Source organism: Taurulus bubalis, assembly GCF_910589615.1.
Source record: "Taurulus bubalis genome assembly, chromosome: 7".
NCBI lineage: Eukaryota > Metazoa > Chordata > Actinopteri > Perciformes > Cottidae > Taurulus > Taurulus bubalis.
In genome coordinates this window covers 29,001,587-29,017,505 of record NC_136595.1, presented here as the reverse complement: position 1 = coordinate 29,017,505, position 15,919 = coordinate 29,001,587, and the positions used below count along the sequence as shown (strand labels likewise).

At 47.1% G+C, this 15,919-nt stretch overlaps 1 protein-coding gene across 1 annotated transcript in view; it reads right to left on the bottom strand.

Moving 5' to 3' along the window:
• Positions 1-319: 319 nt before the first annotated feature.
• Positions 320-15,919, bottom strand: part of LOC306739306 (calcium/calmodulin-dependent protein kinase type IV) — a gene marked incomplete at both ends in the record, with an annotated part of 42,316 nt that continues 26,716 nt past the window's right edge. Inside the window, 6 exons of the mRNA XM_079221296.1 lie at positions 320-829; positions 1,731-1,883; positions 4,378-4,504; positions 5,249-5,324; positions 6,202-6,276; positions 9,183-9,273. Coding sequence (XP_079077422.1) covers positions 320-829; positions 1,731-1,883; positions 4,378-4,504; positions 5,249-5,324; positions 6,202-6,276; positions 9,183-9,273 — 1,032 coding nt within the window. The remainder of the gene's footprint in view (positions 830-1,730; positions 1,884-4,377; positions 4,505-5,248; positions 5,325-6,201; positions 6,277-9,182; positions 9,274-15,919) is intronic.

The following is a 15,919-nucleotide window of genomic DNA, read 5'->3' as shown; positions in this document are numbered from 1 at the left end:
GAGACTGTAACCAGCAACCAAAAACCAACAACCAACAACCAGAAACCAGAAACCAGTAACCAGTAATCACTCTTAAGTCCTGATGGTGAACAACAGCTTTTCTTTCTTCATATCTAAGCCTCCATTCTGAAAACAGCTCGACAGTAAAAACAGAAACGCAGCTGTTAGCATGTTAGCGTAGCAGCAGAGCTACAGAAATGGAAGTTAAATGTTAAATGTTAGATGATACAAATATTTTCGGTTATTTTGGTCCCATTAAATGATTGTAGACGTTTGTAAGATGGAAGCTGAATGTCTTAGAGTCAGTTGTGTCAGCGGGTCACTGGCAGGGCGCCGTCTTACTGGCGGGCTCCGCCGCCGCCGTTGTGAAACCGTTGCTGAGGCTGTTGGGGCTGTTGGCCAGCATGGGCGGGGCCTCGGCCCTGGCGCCGGGCTCCACCATGGAGCAGCTCCCCTGCGGCGGTCGGGGCTTGACCGGCTTGGTTTTGGGGACGACGGACGCTTGTCGCAGCCCGTCGGCCCGCAGCGGCGGTCTGGTGGGGGCGGAGCCTGTGGGCGTGACATCAGAGCGGGGTGGCTTGGGGCTGTGAGGAGGGGAGGGGCCGAGGGCACCTTGGTCGGCGCGCTTTGATTCGTCTTCGTGCGGCGACTGTTGATCCGGGGGCGGGGCTTCTTTGTCTGCAGGGGCGGGGCTTGTGGACTCAGGAGGCGGGTCCTGCTGCATGCTGCTCTGTCTTGAAGTTCCTGAGCCTGGAATCTCACAGCTGTCGGTGCGACGCCGCGAACCCTCGTGCATCCGACTGGTGGCCACCACGGCCTTCATGGCGGCCTGAGGACATATTCACTGTTAGACTAGAACACTCACTGTTAGACTAGAACACTCACTGTTAGACTAGAACACTCACTGTTAGACTAGGACATTCACTGTTAGACTAGAACATTCAGGACTAGAACATTCACTGTTAGACTAGAACGTTCACTGTTAGACTAGAACATTCACTCTTAGACTAGAACACTCACTGTTAGACTAGAACACTCACTGTTAGACTAGAACATTCACTGTTAGACTAGAACATTCAGGACTAGAACATTCACTGTTAGACTAGAACATTCACTGTTAGACTAGAACACTCACTGTTAGACTAGAACATTCACTGTTAGACTAGAACATTCAGGACTAGAACATTCACTGCTAGACTAGAACATTCACTGTTAGACTAGAACACTCACTGTTAGACTAGAACACTCACTGTTAGACTAGAACATGCTAGACTAGAACATTCACTGTTAGACTAGAACCTTCAATGTTAGACTAGAACATGTTAGACTAGAACATTCACTGTTAGACGAGAACTTTCACTGTTAGACTAGAACATTCACTGTTAGACTAGAACACTCACTGTTAGACTAGAACATGTTAGACTAGAACCTTCACTGTTAGACTAGAACATGTTAGACTAGAACACTCACTGTTATACTAGAACATGTTAGACTAGAACACTCACTGTTAGACTAGAACACTCAATGTTATACTAGAACATGTTAGACTAGAACACTCACTGTTAGACTAGAACACTCACTGTTAGACTAGAACACTCACTGTTAGCATGCACACACTTTTAGAGACTAGAACTAAATCTATCGTCGAGGTCGTCTAGCATTTCTACACTCAGAGCTACGAGGGCTGCATCCACCCACTGAGCTCCGGTTCCTCTCAGCGGTCTTCTCACCTTTAGTTTACGGCGAGCATTGAACTCCTGCAGCTTCCTCTGGGCCGTGTCCATGTGGGAGAAGCGGGCGGCTTTGCCCAGCACCCAGGGGTGCTGCAAGGCCTCCCGCACACTGAGGCGCTTGTGAGGGTCGAGGACGATCAGCTTACTGACCTGCAGACAGAGAACAGAGTTTAGGACCAAGTACGGACCACCTGTCCAGGAGGAATCCTCTTCAGGAAGAACTCAGAGGTCAAGTCTGATTGATAGCAGTTAACCATTGAGTTGTCCAAGTCTCAAGTCAGTCTCAAGTCCTTCAAAGTAGGTCCAGGGTAAGTCTCAAGTCCTTCAAAGCAGGTCCAAGTTAAGTCTCAAGTCCTTCAAAGGCAGGTCCAAGTTAAGTCTCAAGTCCTTCAAGGCAGGTCCAAGTTAAGTCTCAAGTCCTTCAAGGCAGGTCCAAGGTAAGTCTGAAGTCATTCAAGACAGGTCCAAGGTAAGTCTAAAGTCCTTCAAAGTAGGTCCAACTTAAGTCTCAAGTCCTTCAAAGTAGGTCCAACTTAAGTCTCAAGTCCTTCAAGGCAGGTCCAAGTTAAGTCTCAAGTCCTTCAAGGCAGGTCCAAGTTAAGTCTCAAGTTCTTCAAGGCAGGTCCAAGTTAAGTCTCAAGTCCTTCAAGGCAGGTCCAAGTTAAGTCTCAAGTCCTTCAAGGCAGGTCCAGGGTAAATCTCAAGTCCTTCAAAGCAGGTCCAAGTTAAGTCTCAAGTCCTTCAAAGGCAGGTCCAAGTTAAGTCTCAAGTCCTTCAAGGCAGGTCCAAGTTAAGTCTCAAGTCCTTCAAGACAGGTCCAAGGTAAGTCTCAAGTCCTTCAAAGTAGGTCCACGTTAAGTCTCAAGTTCTTCAAGACAGGTCCACGTTTAGTCTCAAGTCCTTCAAGACAGGTCCAAGGTAAGTCTCAAGTCCTTCAAGGCAGGTCCAAGGTAAGTCTCAAGTCCTTCAAGAGAGGTCCAAGGTAAGTCTCAAGTCCTTCAAAGTAGGTCCACGTTAAGTCTCAAGTCCTTCAAGGCAGGTCCAAGTTAAGTCTCAAGTCCTTCAAGGCAGGTCCAAGTTAAGTCTCAAGTCCTTCAAGGCAGGTCCAAGTTAAGTCTCAAGTCCTTCAAGGCAGGTCCAAGTTAAGTCTCAAGTCCTTCAAGGCAGGTCCAAGGTAAGTCTCAAGTCCTTCAAGGTAGGTCCAAGGTAAGTCTCAAGTCCTTCAAAGCAGGTCCAAGGTAAGTCTCAAGTCCTTCAAGACAGGTCCACGTTAAGTCTCAAGTCCTTCAAGGCAGGTCCAAGTTAAGTCTCAAGTCCTTCAAGACAGGTCCAAGGTAAGTCTCAAGTCCTTCAAAGTAGGTCCACGTTAAGTCTCAAGTTCTTCAAGACAGGTCCACGTTAAGTCTCAAGTCCTTCAAGACAGGTCCAAGGTAAGTCTCAAGTCCTTCAAGGCAGGTCCAAGGTAAGTCTCAAGTCCTTCAAGACAGGTCCAAGGTAAGTCTCAAGTCCTTCAAAGTAGGTCCACGTTAAGTCTCAAGTCCTTCAAGACAGGTCCACGTTAAGTCTCAAGTCTTTCAAGACAGGTCCAAGGTAAGTCTCAAGTCCTTCAAGGCAGGTCCAAGGTAAGTCTCAAGTCCTTCAAAACAGGTCCACGTTAAGTCTCAAGTCTTTCAAAGGCAGGTCCAAGGTAAGTCTCAAGTCCTTCAAGGCAGATCCAAGGTAAGTCTCAAGTCCTTCAAGACAGGTCCAAGGTAAGTCTCAAGTCCTTCAAAGTAGGTCCACGTTAAGTCTCAAGTCCTTCAAGACAGGTCCACGTTAAGTCTCAAGTCTTTCAAGACAGGTCCAAGGTAAGTCTCAAGTCCTTCAAGGCAGGTCCAAGGTAAGTCTCAAGTCCTTCAAGACAGGTCCACGTTAAGTCTCAAGTCTTTCAAGACAGGTCCAAGGTAAGTCTCAAGTCCTTCAAGGCAGATCCAAGGTAAGTCTCAAGTCCTTCAAAGTAGGTCCAAGTTAAGTCTCAAGTCTTTCAAAGTAGGTCCAAGTTAAGTCTCAAGTCATTCAAGGCAGGTTCAAGGTAAGTCCTGGGCTGGTTGAAGTGTGAGACACTAGTCAATAATCAAGCAGTTAAGTCTTGAGACAAACATGACAAGTCTTCACACATGTTCAGAGTCAGGTATGATGTCATCTGAGACGACCCATGTTGGGATAAGTCAGGTCTCAAGTGATTCCGAGTCCTTCAAATCAAGTCCAAGTCAAGCAAAAGTCAACGAGTCTGTATTCATTTCAGACAAATTCAACTGGAGTTTGTTATCGTTAATTTCTGAACTCCTTTAAAGGTAAGTCAAGTATTATGTAGAGAACTCAGTGATTCAAGTTGTTCCAGACAAGTCCGTCAAGTCTGAAATGATTAAAATGTTTCTTCAGACCAAGTTCCAACACATTCCAGACGCGTCTTTTAAAACAAGTCCAAGTTATTCAAGAAACAAAACATTGAAGTCACGTGAGTCTTGATACACCCTGCTAGTTTTGATTCATACGAGACTTGAGAGAGATTCAGGTCAAGTCCAGAGAAAGAAGAGGTCTAAGGGAAAGCAGGAACTCTGGAGGCTCCCCGTCAAGAAACAGGAAGGAGTCTGCAGGAACTCACCAGGTCCTTGGCGTTGAGCGACACGTCATCCCACCATGGAGACACAAACTCGTAGTCGCAATTGAGGATTCGACTGTACATGTACTGGTCCCCCCTCGGGTCGAAGAAGGGCTCGAACCCACAGAGTCTGGGGAACAGGACGTAGTCAATGGTACACATAGTGCAGTTAGTAGGGCTGTATTTCAAGAGGTCACCCAGTGAATCAGGCACCTCCAACCACACCAAACAGGACTGGCCTCTTTAATCGTCAGATCTTTAACAGATCGGGTCCAGTCTACATCCAGGACATGGTAACACCTCAAACCCCGGCTCATTCACTCCAGTTGGCTTCTGCCAATCGGCTTGTAGCTCCGTCACTGTGAGCTAAACTCTCTACAAAGTCAGACTGTTTGTGTCCTGCTCCTCAATGGTGGAATGAGCTCCCCATTGACGTCAGGACAGCAGGAAGTCTCTACATTTTCCACCGTGAACTAGAAACACGGTAGGTAGCACCTAGTAGCACTTTAGCAGCACTTAAATGTCTCTTACTGATAGCACTTTGGAGTTTAACTTTGTTGAAGAAATTGTACTTTCTTGATTCTTGTTGTTCTGAGTTTGTCTTCATGGTTGAATCACTTATTGTAAGTCTCTTTGGATAAAAGCCTCAGCTAAATGTAATGTAATGTAGTCAGCTAGTGAATGACCTCTGGAACTTAACCTTTTACAAACTTCACAATTACAACAAATCTCAACAAAGTGAACATAAATTGTTGTTGTTATCGACAGGAAACATCCAACCCATTAGAGGCCCCACGGACAAAGACCAACAGCAGGCAGTGTTTCACACTATGTCATGGCGGTATGAGTCAGTGCTGAGGTGTGGAGGACTCACAGGATGTAAAGGATGACGCCCACCGACCACATGTCCACTTCAGGCCCGTACGCGTTGCCCCGCAGGATCTCTGGAGCTGCAGCAGAGGAGCCGTTAGCGGGCAGATGGCAGACAGACGCTCTAACTGGTAGTCATGGGATGTCCTACTGAGCAAAGGGTGCAGTGAACGCACCACGACCCACTGACGGACATCACAGTAGCTCTACTACAGCTAGTACACATCTACTGCAGCTAGTACACATCTACTGCAGCTAGTACACATCTACTACAGCTAGTACACATCTACTACAGCTAGTACACATCTACTGCAGCTAGTACACATCTACTGCAGCTAGTACACATCTACTGCAGCTAGTACACATCTACTAAAGCTAGTGCACATCTACTACAGCTAGTACACATCTACTGCAGCTAGTACACATCTACTACAGCTAGTACACATCTACTACAGCTAGTACACATCTACTACAGCTAGTACACATCTACTACAGCTAGTACACATATACTGCAGCTAGTACACATCTACTACAGCTAGTACACATCTACTACAGCTAGTACACAAATACTGCAGCTAGTACACATCTACTAAAGCTAGTACACATCTACTACAGCTAGTACACATCTACTGCAGCTAGTACACATCTACTACAGCTAGTACACATCTACCACAGCTAGTACACATCTACTGCAGCTAGTACACATCTACTGCAGCTAATACACATCTACTACAGCTAGTACACATCTACTGCAGCTAGTACACATCTACTACAGCTAGTACACATCTACTACAACTAGCACACATCTACTACAGCTAGTACACATCTACTACAGCTAGTACACATCTACTACAACTAGTACACATCTACTACAGCTAGTACACACCTAATATATCTACTACACCCTTTACTACTGCATCATGAAGCTCTGACAGCTCGTTGAGGCCCTTAACTCACCACAGTAGCCCGGCGTGCCACAGACGGTCTTCATGGTCACCTGCTCATCGATGATTTTGGAAAGACCAAAGTCGGCTGTAAGATAAGAGGACATCAGAGGACGAGTCCATCAGAGGACTAGTCCATCAGAGGACGAGTCCAACAGAGGACTAGTCCATCAGAGGACGAGTCCAACAGAGGACGAGTCCATCAACAGAGGACTAGTCCACCAGAGGACGAGTCCACCAGAGGACGAGTCCAACAGAGGACTAGTCCATCAGAGGACGAGTCCAACAGAGAACTAGTCCATCAGAGGACGAGTCCAACAGAGGACGAGTCGATCAACAGAGGACTAGTCCACCAGAGGACGAGTCCACCAGAGGACGAGTCCAACAGAGGACGAGTCCAACAGAGGACTAGTCCATCAGAGGACGAGTCCAACAGAGAACTAGTCCATCAAAGGACGAGTCCATCAGAGGACGAGTCCAACAGAGGACGAGTCCATCAACAGAGGACTAGTCCACCAGAGGACGAGTCCACCGGAGGACGAGTCCAACAGAGGACGAGTCCATCAGAGGACGAGTCCAACAGAGGACGAGTCCAACAGAGGACGAGTCCATCAGAGGACGAGTCCAACAGAGGACTAGTCCATCAGAGGACGAGTCCAACAGAGGACTAGTCCATCAGAGGACGAGTCCAACAGAGAACTAGTCCATCAACAGAGGACTAGTCCATCAGAGGACGAGTCCAACAGAGAACTAGTCCATTAGAGCACGAGTCCAACAGAGGACTAGTCCATCAGAGGACGAGTCCAACAGAGGACTAGTCCATCAGAGGACGAGTCCAACAGAGGACTAGTCCATCAGAGGACGAGTCCAACAGAGAACTAGTCCATCAACAGAGGACTAGTCCATCAGAGGACGAGTCCAACAGAGAACTAGTCCATCTACAGAGGACTAGTCCATCAGAGGACGAGTCCAACAGAGAACTAGTCCATCAACAGAGGACTAGTCCACCGGAGGACGAGTCCATCAGAGGACGAGTCCATCAGAGGACGAGTCCAACAGAGGACGAGTCCATCAACAGAGGACTAGTCCACCGGAGGACGAGTCCATCGGAGGACGAGTCCAACAGAGGACTAGTCCATCAGAGGACGAGTCCAACAGAGGACTAGTCCATCAGAGGACGAGTCCAACAGAGAACTAGTCCATCAACAGAGGACTAGTCCATCAGAGGACGAGTCCAACAGAGAACTAGTCCATTAGAGCACGAGTCCAACAGAGGACTAGTCCATCAGAGGACGAGTCCAACAGAGGACTAGTCCATCAGAGGACGAGTCCAACAGAGGACTAGTCCATCAGAGGACGAGTCCAACAGAGAACTAGTCCATCAACAGAGGACTAGTCCATCAGAGGACGAGTCCAACAGAGAACTAGTCCATCTACAGAGGACTAGTCCATCAGAGGACGAGTCCAACAGAGAACTAGTCCATCAACAGAGGACTAGTCCACCGGAGGACGAGTCCATCAGAGGACGAGTCCATCAGAGGACGAGTCCAACAGAGGACGAGTCCATCAACAGAGGACTAGTCCACCGGAGGACGAGTCCATCGGAGGACGAGTCCAACAGAGGACTAGTCCATCAACAGAGGACTAGTCCACCAGAGGACGAGTCCATCAGAGGACGAGTCCAACAGAGGACGAGTCCATCAGAGGACGAGTCCAACAGAGAACTAGTCCATCAGAGGACGAGTCCAACAGAGGACGAGTCGATCAACAGAGGACTAGTCCACCAGAGGACGAGTCCACCAGAGGACGAGTCCAACAGAGGACGAGTCCAACAGAGGACGAGTCCATCAACAGAGGACTAGTCCACCAGAGGACGAGTCCACCGGAGGACGAGTCCAACAGAGGACGAGTCCATCAGAGGACGAGTCCAACAGAGGACGAGTCCATCAACAGAGGACTAGTCCACCAGAGGACGAGTCCACCGGAGGACGAGTCCAACAGAGAACGAGTCCATCAGAGGACGAGTCCAACAGAGGACTAGTCCATCAGAGGACGAGTCCAACAGAGGACTAGTCCATCAGAGGACGAGTCCAACAGAGAACTAGTCCATCAACAGAGGACTAGTCCACCAGAGGACAAGTCCATCGGAGGACGAGTCCAACAGAGGACTAGTCCATCAACAGAGGACTAGTCCACCAGAGGACGAGTCCATCAGAGGACGAGTCCATCAGAGAACGAGTCCAACAGAGGACGAGTCCATAAGAGGACGAGTCCAACAGAGGACGAGTCCAACAGAGGACGAGTCCATCAGAGGACGAGTCCAACAGAGAACTAGTCCATCAACAGAGGACTAGTCCACCAGAGGACGAGTCCACCAGAGGACGAGTCCATCAGAGGACGAGTCCAACAGAGGACGAGTCCATCAGAGGACGAGTCCATCAGAGGACGAGTCCAACAGAGGACGAGTCCAACAGAGGACTAGTCCATCAGAGGACGAGTCCATCAGAGGACGAGTCCAACAGAGAACTAGTCCATCAGAGGACGAGTCCAACAGAGGACTGTACTTCTAGTACATGTTCTACTACTACACCGTATAGTACTGCTGTTACAGTACTAGTACTACATTTTATTTGATTGGTTTCAGTCCCGCAGAGCTCAAGGTGGATGTGGGCGGAGTCAGACAAACTCATTCTACCTGTGATGGATTTGATTGGTTTCACTTCCTGGGCTCTGGATCTTATTTGCTTCTGTTTTATTGAAGCACTTTATAGATACAGCTATTAATGTTATTGTGAATCACGTGTGTGGGATTTGATTTAAATCCCTCTGGGAGCTTAACGTCGTCTCCATGTTCTGTGAAGTTAAAGACTGGTAAATATATTCATAACCTCTGATCACACAGTTTCTCTCCCTTCATCATCATCATCATCATCATCATCATCATCATCATCATCATCGTCATCAGTACAGTGAAGGTGGGCGTCGACTCGTTACCGATCTTCAGCGGCGCGTCCAGCGACAGGTCGGCGTACAGGAGGTTCTCTGGCTTCAGGTCTCGATGCACGACTCCGTTCTCGTGGAGATACTGAAACACACAGAAACGTGAGGAAGAGCATGAAGGTGACAGATGGCCTCTTCCTCCAGCTCCCAGCATGCACTGCTGCGTGAACACTCTCCTCCTCTCCTCAGATCAGCTTATGTCAGCAGAACGAAGCTCTGAATACTGGAGAGAAGCTGTGGCAACATCGTGGGGTCACGACCCAGAGCTTTGGAAACTAGCGGAAAAAAGATGTTGGTGTGTTCAGGGGCTGTAGGATGTTTCTGCGCTGCAGATTAACGCCACACACTCATGTGATACAGCAAATACAACTGTAGTGTAATCCTTATACACACACAAACACACACACAAACACACACACACACAGACACAAACACACACACACACACAGGCGTATGTTTCTCTGCGTGGTAGATGTAGGTCAGCTGTGGTCAGATTGTGTTTATATTTGTGTGTTTATATTTATGTGTATGTGTGTGTGTGTGTGTGTGTGTGTGTGTGTGTGTGTGTGTGTGTGTGTGTGTAAAATCCTCTCTGATTTAATCTGTTCAGCAGCAGGATGGAAGCTGCTGTTACATAAGAGACCTGCAGCTTCTGCACGCTGTGCAACCACGCTGCTGCCAGCAGCACCTGCAACCAACTACTGCAACTAATGCAACCAACGACTACAACACCTGCAACCAACTACTGCAACTAATGCAACCACGCTGCTGCCAGTAACACCTGCAACCAACTACTGCAACTAATGCAACCACGCTGCTGCCAGCAACACCTGCAACCAACTACTGCAACTAATGCAACCAACGACTACAACACCTGCAACCAAGTACTGCAACTAATGCAACCACGCTGCTGCCAGTAACACCTGCAACCAACTACTGCAACTAATGCAACCACGCTGCTGCCAGCAACACCTGCAACCAACTACTGCAACTAATGCAACCAACGACGTCAACACCTTCAACCAACTACTGCAACTAATGCAACCAACGACTACAACACCTGCAACCAACTACTGCAACTAAAGCAACCATTGACTACAACACCTGCAACCACGCTACTGCAACTAATGCAACCAACGGCTACAACACCTGCAACCAACTACTGCAACTAATGCAACCAACGACTACAACACCTGCAACCAACTACTGCAACTAATGCAACCAACGACTACAACACCTGCAACCAACTACTGCAACTAATGCAACCACGCTGCTGCCAGCAACACCTGCAACCAACTACTGCAACTAATGCAACCAACAACTACAACACCTGCAACCAACTAATGCAACTAATGCAACCAACGACTACAACACCTGCAACCAACTACTGCAACTAATGCAACAACGACTACAACGCCTGCAACCAGCTACTGCAACTAAAGCAACCAACGACTACAACACCTGCAACCAACTACTGCAACTAATGCAACCAACGACTACAACACCTGCAACCAACTACTGCAACGACTGCAACTAACTACTGCAACTAAAGCAACCAACGACTACAACACCTGTAACCAACTACTGCAACTAATGCAACCAACGACTACAACACCTGCAACCAACTACTGCAACTAATGCAACCAACGACTACAACACCTGCAACCAACTACTGCAACTAAAGCAACCAACGACTACAACACCTGCAACCAACTACTGCAACTAATGCAACCAACGACTACAACACCTGCAACCAACTACTGCAACTAAAGCAACCAACGACTACAACACCTGCAACCAACTAATGCAACCACGCTGCTGCCAGCAACACCTGCAACCAACTACTGCAACTAATGCAACCAACGACTACAACACCTGCAACCAACTACTGCAACTAAAGCAACCAACGACTACAACACCTGCAACCAACTAATGCAACCACGCTGCTGCCAGCAACACCTACAACCAACTACTGCAACTAATGCAACCAACGACTACAACACCTGCAACCAAGTACTGCAACTAATGCAACCACACTGCTGCCAGTAACACCTGCAACCAACTACTGCAACTAATGCAACCACGCTGCTGCCAGCAACACCTGCAACCAACTACTGCAACTAATGCAACCAACGACGTCAACACCTTCAACCAACTACTGCAACTAATGCAACCAACGACTACAACACCTGCAACCAACTACTGCAACGACTGCAACTAACTACTGCAACTAAAGCAACCAACGACTACAACACCTGCAACCAACTACTGCAACTAATGCAACCAACGACTACAACACCTGCAACCAACTACTGCAACTAATGCAACCAACGACTACAACACCTGCAACCAACTACTGCAACGACTGCAACTAACTACTGCAACTAAAGCAACCAACGACTACAACACCTGCAACCAACTACTGCAACTAATGCAACCAACGACGTCAACACCTTCAACCAACTACTGCAACTAAAGCAACCATTGACTACAACACCTGCAACCACGCTACTGCAACTAATGCAACCAACGGCTACAACACCTGCAACCAACTACTGCAACTAATGCAACCAACGACTACAACACCTGCAACCAACTACTGCAACTAATGCAACCAACGACTACAACACCTGCAACCAACTACTGCAACTAATGCAACCACGCTGCTGCCAGCAACACCTGCAACCAACTACTGCAACTAATGCAACCAACAACTACAACACCTGCAACCAACTAATGCAACTAATGCAACCAACGACTACAACAACTGCAACCAACTACTGCAACTAATGCAACAACGACTACAACGCCTGCAACCAGCTACTGCAACTAAAGCAACCAACGACTACAACACCTGCAACCAACTACTGCAACTAATGCAACCAACGACTACAACACCTGCAACCAACTACTGCAACGACTGCAACTAACTACTGCAACTAAAGCAACCAACGACTACAACACCTGTAACCAACTACTGCAACTAATGCAACCAACGACTACAACACCTGCAACCAACTACTGCAACTAATGCAACCAACGACTACAACACCTGCAACCAACTACTGCAACTAAAGCAACCAACGACTACAACACCTGCAACCAACTACTGCAACTAATGCAACCAACGACTACAACACCTGCAACCAACTACTGCAACTAAAGCAACCAACGACTACAACACCTGCAACCAACTAATGCAACCACGCTGCTGCCAGCAACACCTGCAACCAACTACTGCAACTAATGCAACCAACGACTACAACACCTGCAACCAACTACTGCAACTAAAGCAACCAACGACTACAACACCTGCAACCAACTAATGCAACCACGCTGCTGCCAGCAACACCTACAACCAACTACTGCAACTAATGCAACCAACGACTACAACACCTGCAACCAAGTACTGCAACTAATGCAACCACACTGCTGCCAGTAACACCTGCAACCAACTACTGCAACTAATGCAACCACGCTGCTGCCAGCAACACCTGCAACCAACTACTGCAACTAATGCAACCAACGACGTCAACACCTTCAACCAACTACTGCAACTAATGCAACCAACGACTACAACACCTGCAACCAACTACTGCAACGACTGCAACTAACTACTGCAACTAAAGCAACCAACGACTACAACACCTGCAACCAACTACTGCAACTAATGCAACCAACGACTACAACACCTGCAACCAACTACTGCAACTAATGCAACCAACGACTACAACACCTGCAACCAACTACTGCAACGACTGCAACTAACTACTGCAACTAAAGCAACCAACGACTACAACACCTGCAACCAACTACTGCAACTAATGCAACCAACGACTACAACACCTGCAACCAACTACTGCAACTAATGCAACCACGCTGCTGCCAGCAACACCTGCAACCAACTACTGCAACTAATGCAACCAACGACGTCAACACCTTCAACCAACTACTGCAACTAATGCAACCACGCTGCTGCCAGTAACACCTGCAACCAACTACTGCAACTAATGCAACCACGCTGCTGCCAGCAACACCTGCAACCAACTACCGCAACTAATGCAACCAACGACGTCAACACCTTCAACCAACTACTGCAACTAATGCAACCAATGACTACAACACCTGCAACCAACTACTGCAACTAAAGCAACCAATGACTACAACACCTGCAACCAACTACTGCAACTAATGCAACCAACGACTACAACACCTGCAACCAACTACTGCAACTAATGCAACCAACGACTACAACACCTGCAACCAACTACTGCAACTAATGCAACCACGCTGCTGCCAGCAACACCTGCAACCAACTACTGCAACTAATGCAACAAACGACTACAACACCTGCAACTAACTACTGCAACTAACTACTGCAACTAAAGCAACCAACGACTACAACACCTGCAACCAACTACTGCAACTAATGCAACCAATGACTACAACACCTGCAACCAACTACTGCAACGACTGCAACTAACTACTGCAACTAAAGCAACCAACGACTACAACACCTGCAACCAACTACTGCAACTAATGCAACCAATGACTACAACACCTGCAACCAACTACTGCAACTAATGCAACCAACAACTACAACACCTGCACCCAACTACTGCAACTAATGCAACCACGCTGCTGCCAGCAACACCTGCAACCAACTACTGCAACTAATGCAACCAATGACTTCAACACCTGCAACCAACTAATGCAACTAATGCAACAACGACTACAACACCTGCAACCAACTACTGCAACTAAAGCAACCAACGACTACAACACCTGCAACCAACTACTGCAACTAATGCAACCAACGACTACAACACCTGCAACCAACTACTGCAACTAATGCAACCAACGACTACAACACCTGCAACCAACTACTGCAACGACTGCAACTAACTACTGCAACTAAAGCAACCAACGACTACAACACCTGCAACCAACTACTGCAACTAATGCAACCAACGACTACAACACCTGCAACCAACTAATGCAACTAATGCAACCAACGACTACAACACCTGCAACCAACTACTGCAACGACTGCAACTAACTACTGCAACTAAAGCAACCAACGACTACAACACCTGCAAAACCTCTCAATTCCACACAAGTTTTATTCCTCAACATTTACAGACCACCTAAATACTGTGTCACCTTCTTTGATGAGTTTACTGAACTGCTGTCTATAATCTGTATTGATTTTGATTGTGTTGTCATTGTTGGTGATTTTAATATCCATGTTGATAATCCCCAGGACAGAGGGTCTATCTATCTATGTGGTGTCCTTGATAACTATGATCTGACTCAGCATGTAACAGGTCCCACCCACAACCAGGGGCACACTCTAGACCTAATCATCACCAAAGGTCTGGACATTTCCCAGGTTGCTGTGACGGATGTTGCACTCTCTGATCATTCCTGTGTTTTCTTTGAGAGTGTAATCTCCCTGCACACAAATGTCCAAACCAAGGTTGTGACAAAGCGTTACATCACTGAAAACACCAGTGAACTATTTATTCAGAAGTTCTGCTCCACACCAGCCCTCTCTTGCATCTCAGTCAATGAGCTTGTGGATGGCTTCAATTCTAAAGTTAAAAATGTTATTGATGCCATTGCACCCACTAAGGTGAAGGTTGTCTCGGGTAAGAAAAGATCCCCTTGGAGAAATGCCACGCTGGTCAGAATAGAGAAAAGAGAGGGTCGGAAAGCTGAACGCAGGTGGCGAAAAACTAATCTCCAGGTTCACTGTGGTATCTATAAAGAGAGACTTCACAATTATAATTTGGAACTTAGAAATGCAAGACAGGCCTTCTTCTCTGACATCATAACCAAAAACAAAAACAATACACGCGCCTTATTTGCTACCGTGGACAGGCTAACAAACCCTCCGGTGTCGGTAACGGATACGCTCCAATCCACCTGGGCATGCAATCAATCTGACTCCTATTTTGCTGATAAAATTCAGAGAATTAGACAAGCAGTCGGTGGCTCCACACCAACCACAGGATATGTGTTGTCCCCATCTTTAAATAGCATCCATTCAAATATCATGACACAATTTCACTCAATTAACCAAAGAAGCCTAGAAGATATTATACAACATCTGAACACATCCTCCTGCTGCTTGGATATTCCACCAACACACTTTTTCAAAAATATTTCACACTGCATGACCGCTGATCTTTTACAAACTGTAAACACATCCCTTCTCTCTGGTGTCTTCCCACAAGCCCTAAAAACTGCAGTTATTAAACCACTTCTAAAGAAGGCTAGTTTAGACCCCGAAATATTGAAAGACTATAGACCAATATCAAACCTCCCATTCTTAAGTAAAATAATGGAAAAGGCGGTTTTTCAACAGCTGAACAACTTCTTGGCCGAAAATAACAGTTTTGATGTCTTCCAGTCCGGCTTTCGTCAGCACCACAGTACTGAAACTGCTCTTGATAAGGTTTTCAACGACATCACTTAAACACAGACAGTGGCAGAACCTCAGTCTTAGTATTACTGGATCTCAGTGCTGCATTCGTCACGGTTGATCATGACATACTACTAGACAGACTGAAGTCTGGTAGGACTCTCTGGAGCAGCACTTAACTGGTTTGAATCCTACTTGAAGGACAATACTTTGAGTCGGTAGCTAATTACACATCAGAGCTGACTAGGATGACATGTGGTGTTCCCCAAGGTTCAATACTGGGGCCTCTTCTGTTCAACATCTA